Source organism: Tuber melanosporum (assembly GCF_000151645.1).
Source record: "Tuber melanosporum whole genome shotgun sequence assembly, scaffold_18, strain Mel28".
Lineage (NCBI taxonomy): Eukaryota > Fungi > Ascomycota > Pezizomycetes > Pezizales > Tuberaceae > Tuber > Tuber melanosporum.
Genome location: NW_003298841.1, coordinates 500,456 through 506,749, shown reverse-complemented (window position 1 = coordinate 506,749; position 6,294 = coordinate 500,456). Strand labels below are relative to the sequence as shown.

Sequence of the window (6,294 nt, the reverse complement as noted above, 5' to 3'; positions counted from 1 at the left end):
CTTCATTGTTACCGCTGTTGGGAGTTTCTTTCCCTCCTTCTCTTCTCCTTCGAGGTATTCGTCGTCATCGTCCTCGCCGTCCGAGACGGGGGGTGTTAGTGCCAGGGGACAGGTCTTGATGGGCTTTTTGGCGCAGATGATGGTCCCCAAACCGCTTGGTTTCCAGACGTTTAGTATGCGTACGGGGATCCCGACGGCGACTACCTGTTCCATGGTTAGTGGGTGAAGGACTTCGCTCCCGTAGTACGTCAATTCCGCTGCTTCCTCCGGCGTGACGAAGGGGACTAATCTCGCCGCCGGGACCTTCCGTGGGTCTGCGGTGAAGATGCCGTCTACTTCTTTCCATATCTGCAATTCCTGCGCTTTCACTGAAACACTGAGGAGGGCTGCACAGAGATCGGTATACCCCCGTCCGATAGTGGTCAGGAGACTTCCGGGGACGGGTGAGAAGAAGCCTGTTATTACGGGGACTTTATGAGCGGGGAGGGAGCGGATGTGGAATTCCAAGGCGGTGGTTAGGGTTTCATAGAAGGGTGGGGTCAGGGCTCTGCTGCTGGCAGTGTATGTGGGGAGGTGGTAGGCTGGGAGGATGTTTTCCAGCGAGATATATTCTGCATCGATGCCCTGCATGTATGTTTGTTAGTAAAGTTAAGGTTTGGTATTATTGGTTTCGGGTGGGAGGAAGGAAGGTATCATAGGAAGGGATGGACATGCCCGATCCCGCAGTACCGCCGTCATGAACATGCAACTTAGCTTTTCACCAGTACCGACGATAACGTCTTTCGACTTCGGGCTAATTTCATTGATGACCTATCCTCGCCTTCGTCAACCCTCCAATCCCCTATCAATTGCATAGGGAAACAAATGGGTAATAAGTAAGGATACCTGCGCAGCCCCCAAAAAACCTCTCAAACCCTCACACTCCCTCTCCACCCCCGCCCTAAGTTCATCAAATATCGCTCGGGACCTAACAAGATCCCTGGCCGCTGCGATGTGCGCTTCCTGGATGCCGTCGATAATAGCCACCCACTTGGTCGACTCCGGGTTTATAGCTTCTTCCGCTGCCCGCAATAGCCTGGTTTATATTAGCTTGCTTTGATGAATTTCAATTAATGGCCGGACAAGTGGGTGGTGGTGTGACCCACCGATTGGTCGTGCCGAGCTCTTTGCACTCGGTACTCCTTGCCGAACAAACTATTGCTACGCGGTTTGTTGGCAGATACTTTCTACTTCTAATTAGCCCTCTTGTTCCTTAGCGAGTTGGGACTGAGTAAGCACGCAGAACATACTTAACGACCTCCACAACCCCCAACGGCAACTTCCCCACGCTCGTTCCACCAAACTTCTGCACAAGCCATGGGAGCTTTGGATTGTTAGTTTGTAGAAGCATTGGATTAGTCCTGGCGGACAAGGGCGACGAGGGCGGTGACGGCGGTTGTTCTATCGTCATTTCCCCTATTGTCGTGGTTGTGTCTAACTGCACTTGAGTGTCTATGAAGAATTGCTGGCTGGGTGAGGGGGCTGCTGTGTATATATCAACTCTACCGCACTTGTACGGCTTGCTCTCCCCAAGCCGCGGCCAGCCCGTAAGTAGGTGCCCTGTCTTTGGCTCCTGGCACGTACGGAATTACTCCAAACGAACGAACGAACGAACCAGCGAGGTATGGTACTGGCAAACGAGCTCGAAAGCCGGAATGTACAAATAGGGTATTGTGCCTTTATGTTGGTATGGTAGTAGGTAATGACTTCCTGTCATAGGCCAAAACAAAAAAGGAATGAATGAGGACAGAAAGAAAAGGAAAAGAGACGGGGTCGAACCCTCTTTAAACATCCCCAGTTCGGGCAGTGATGTCAGGTCAACCCGGCACGCACGCACATATCACAGGAAGAGAGGAAGGAAGAAACTCTCCAGTGACTTTTCCTTCTCAGCCCCATCATAGATCCCTATCTCGCTCGACTTCCAATCAGAATCCAATCCAATCCGGCAATGTCAGCGCCGTTTCCCTTCGTCCTAGTGAACCAACGGGAGTGCCGGTGCTATCCTTTGTCGGTATCCCTATCCCTGCCCATAATGGATAAGGCGGCCTCGGCCTACTAGGTAGTAGACCCATTTCCTGAACTGGCAATAGCGGATGTCGCATTGTAAGGCTGGATGAAGATAAAAAGAAAAAAATGACAGACAGAAAAAAGGGCTTCGTGGGGCATCACGCCATCTCCCGTGACTGCTTGCCAGCTGTACAAGTGTGAATCCCCTAGTGAGTGTACGATACGAGTACAGTGCTCAAGGCTTTGCCGGTGAGATTTAGGGTGTTGGGTTGGATTGAAGGCCTCACAATGAGCGAAGGGATACAGTAGACTATCCGGCCGAAAGGAGAAATGAAGTGAATGAGGCTCTATCAGTAGCATACATCACGAAACAGAACAAACTGGGGGAATTGTGGAGAGAAGAGAAATAATAAAAAAACTCCGCTACAATGTGACTTGATTTCTTTTTCATTTTTTGCGCAACAGGGCAAAAGTAATGACCCCCCTTCCACTCTGCTTAACATGTTACAAAATGTCTCTGGTATCGGAGAGTGCTGTTCGTCCTCGAATAACATATCATTGTGCAACCTGATCTGTCGGCCCCATAAGCTAAGCGAGCCAAACAAGCAAACAAGCAAACAAATAGGCTACTAATTCGGTAGCACTATCGTATTAACTCGAGTTATCAACTATCTCCGCCAAGCTCCCTAATCTCAGTGTTCTGAAACAAAAAACCCTTAAGAAGGATTAGTATTTCCTCACACAGTAATGACTCAGTTTACTGACGGTTGGATCCTATTACTGATATTCGCAATTCTATTAACCTTTCAAACTAGACCAAACTTGGGCTGATTCCAGGATTGACAGAGATCAGAGACCTAGCGGAGATAGTGGATAACTCGAGTTAATACAATAGTAGTAATGCCTCCAAGCATCCCATCTCATCCCATCTCAGGTAATGCTAGCCAGCCAGACCAACTATAGACCCCCACATCTTATTTACGCATCCAAGGTTCCGGGTAATGGGAATATAACGCCCACTCAACTCGATCCAACTCATAGACAATTGTGGGGGAAAGGGAAAGAAATTGCAGGGGATACAGGAAAAAAAAAGTGTTAGAGAATAAGAAGGAAAAAATATTTGGAGAAATGGTAATTGATCTCAAGGAAGGAAAAAGAGGAAAAAGAGGAAAAAAAAAAAACCGATCCCAAGATTACGGTGCGTTCTAGACTCTCCAAGCCACCTTATTCCCCGCGTTTTCCGTATCAAGTGATTACCAACTCTCCTGCCTAGGGCGAGCACGCAATAGCGACTAAGAAGAGGAGAAAAGAGAAAAAAAAAAAAAAAAAAAAAAAAAAGGGTGACAAAAAGAGCGTGGAGAAGAGGAAGCAAAGATTGAGGAACAATATGAAGTGTTATCGGCGATAGATATTGTTGACAGGTTCCTCCCGGTGACGGTCCCGACTGGAACTTCGTCGTTGGATGCCACCTCCACCTCCACCACCTGGGCCTCCACCCCCGCCTCCATTGTAACCCCGATCATGTCCTCTATCCCTGCGATCACCTCTATCGCCTCTGTCACCACGGTCCCTATCACCTCTATCCCGGTCGCTCCGATCCCAGTCCCTACTCCTATTATTACCGCGACGGTCATCTGGCCCCCCACCTCCGTAAGATGGTATATAGGTATCAACATTGCCGCCTCCGTTACCCCGATTGGTCCTGAGAGGGGGACCTCTGGGCTCCCTATCCATGTGTCCGGCCTGGGGCGGTCGAGGCGGTAATCCTAACTCGCGATGATCCAACCCCCCAGGACGACTCCATTGTCGATGATCTGGAGCTGGCCGATGCCCTGGCAGGACCCGGCTATCATGGGGTGGCATCCGGTTATCGTGCTGGCGCCCGTAACGCTGACTTCCACCGTTTACCCATGGCTCGTTGTTTGGGCGACCCCCCCGACTAGGCCCCGCCCCGGTACCGTTTGCCCATGGTACCTCACCGGCCCTTCCATTCCACCCCCCGGCCCCATCCTGACCAATGCCAACGGTACCACCTGCGGGTGCAGGTGGGAGATGCGCTTTCTGATGGCGAAACTTTTTCCTATCAAGTTCGTGACTATCTTCAAAAGATGGCAAATCGCTTGGCTTCGCTGGAAGGGGATCCGTGGTAAAGTACTCATGTTTAAGAGCATCCATGGCATTAATCCGTCTCTGAGGATCGAGCTTCAGCAGTTGCGACAACAACGATACACCCGCGCTACCCATTCTGATAAGAAATTAGCCCTAGTCACTAATAACGCTGGCCTGGGGAGGTCTTACGAGCTATAATGCCCCTCCAATGTTCGTTGAAATGGGCCAAACGACTTCACCCCCTCACAACCGGGCAACCTATCAAACCCGGGCATATTCTTCTGGGTAGGCGACCCGCAAAGTTGGAAGATCTTGACCACCTGGTCCATATCGGTATTCCCCTGGAGTATCGGTCTGCCTCTATACATTTCCGCAAAAACGCATCTATGGGGCCGACGGTTAGACATTCCGGAATAAGCAAACTAGGAGGAAAACAAAGATCATACCCAACTCCCCACAAATCGATCGCTGAAGTGTACTTTCGCTCGCCCAGGAGTAACTCAGGCGGCCGATACCAACGAGTAACAACGCAGTTAGTGTAGTCTCTCTCAGCGACGCCGCCGCCACCGCCAGGCACAGGAACTGGCTCTTCAAATTTCCTTGCTAAACCGAAATCGGCAATTTGCAATATCCCTCTGTTGTCGATAAGCAAGTTTGCCGCTGTTCGAAAACCGGGTTAGAACTTGCGCCCGCGGGGGGAACAGCCGAGAAAAACAAGATCGGGTCCATTTCAAACTAACCTTTCATATCGCGATGTAAAATGTTATTCTAGCCATCCCCAAGAGTCAGCCCAGATTCCCCGGCGCACATCTTCGGATTTCCGAAAGGTTCAAAACAAATACCTGGTGAAGGTATTTTGTCCCCTCCAACAATTGAATCATATAGCACTTAATCTGCGGCTCACTAAACGTGACATCCGGATTCTCCAGCAAGCCAGCCAAGTCATGATGCATATAAGGAAAGACCATGTAAAGAGTCCCTCTGGTAGCCGGTCCGCGCTCCTCTGCAAAAATAACAGCGCAAAAGAGAAAAGAATCGATGCGTCAGCCATTGCAATTGGTAGCGATTAGCGGAGGAGAAAAAAGTTTTCGCATGAGTGAATGGGTGAATCTCGTACTCTTACGTTCGACCGCCATTTCCATTAATGGTATAATATTCTTGTGCGAAAGCGCCTTGAGAATCTTGATCTCGCGCAGGGAGGTAATCGGGAACTTTTTTTCGTGAAGAATGAAAACACCATATTAGCAACCGTAGGCCCCCCCGCGAGGAAGAAAAAAAAAACCCCCGCATAAAGAACCACATCGCGAATGAGCGAGCGGGCAGGCGTGATAACAGCTGAGGAACGAAATATTGAAAGGAAAGAGAGGGGGAAAGAGAGGAGGAAAGAGACTCACCCCATCCTCCTTAGCGTTATGCATCAAAATCTTCTTCAAGGCAACCAGAGCGCCGGTAGATCTATGTCGAGCCTTATGTACTTCCCTAGAACGCCGGATCATCATTATCGTTAAACCCCCTCTCTCCCTTCCCGCCCAATCCAGCAACCCATTCACTCCTCTCCGGGCAACAGCAAACAAACATACCCAAAAGTTCCCTCACCAAGCTTCTCCAATATTTCGTAAGCCTTGATACTGTCGCATCCGCGAAACCTGGGTTTGCCATTCGCGTCGATGCTCAGTGGACGTTTCCGCGGCGGTTCGGAGCTCGAGGGCCCCGGAGAGTTCCTCTTGGTCATCGGAGGCGGGACCGGGGTCGCTGTTGTTTAGGTTGTGGCGGTTTATCTGTGTACAATTAATGCTTCTTCTTCTCTCTGAAACTCTTTTACAGCCTCTGTCTCTTCCCTTCCCGTCACGGCGGGGTTGAATTTTGGGTGTTGGTGGTGATGGTGATAGCGTGGGGGAGGTAGAGCAAGTAAGCAAGGAAAGGTATGATCGAAGAGGCAGGGCAAGGTAGGGTAAGCAGATAGATACGTAGGAAAGGTAAGTGACGGCAAGCGGCGTCACAGTGCAAGTCCAGTATGGACCGTGTGGGTGGGTGGATAGGTTGATTTGACTCTCTCGCGCTCTCTCCCTTTCTCCCTCGAGTTCTGTTTGACTGATCAGGGGGAAGATGGAAGGAACGTGAGGGGAGAAGAGGCGTTGG

At 50.3% G+C, this 6,294-nt stretch overlaps 2 protein-coding genes; both read right to left on the bottom strand.

Moving 5' to 3' along the window:
• Positions 1-478: 478 nt before the first annotated feature.
• GSTUM_00005163001 (uncharacterized protein) lies at positions 479-2,127 on the bottom strand. XM_002837187.2 has 5 exons: positions 1,290-2,127; positions 1,146-1,226; positions 886-1,075; positions 711-810; positions 479-624 (listed from the first exon to the last, which is right to left on the bottom strand). The coding sequence occupies exons 1-5, from the start codon at positions 1,448-1,450 to the stop codon at positions 524-526; spliced, it is 633 nt and encodes a 210-aa protein (XP_002837233.1). The 5' UTR covers positions 1,451-2,127; the 3' UTR covers positions 479-523.
• A 1,314-nt stretch (positions 2,128-3,441) lies between these two features.
• Positions 3,442-5,887, bottom strand: GSTUM_00005162001 (uncharacterized protein; the record flags this gene model as incomplete). The annotated part of the gene is made up of 7 exons (XM_002837186.1): positions 3,442-4,291; positions 4,345-4,539; positions 4,602-4,815; positions 4,964-5,158; positions 5,279-5,366; positions 5,550-5,634; positions 5,736-5,887. 7 exons carry the CDS (start codon positions 5,885-5,887, stop codon positions 3,442-3,444), a joined length of 1,779 nt encoding a protein of 592 aa, XP_002837232.1.
• Positions 5,888-6,294: the final 407 nt, after the last annotated feature.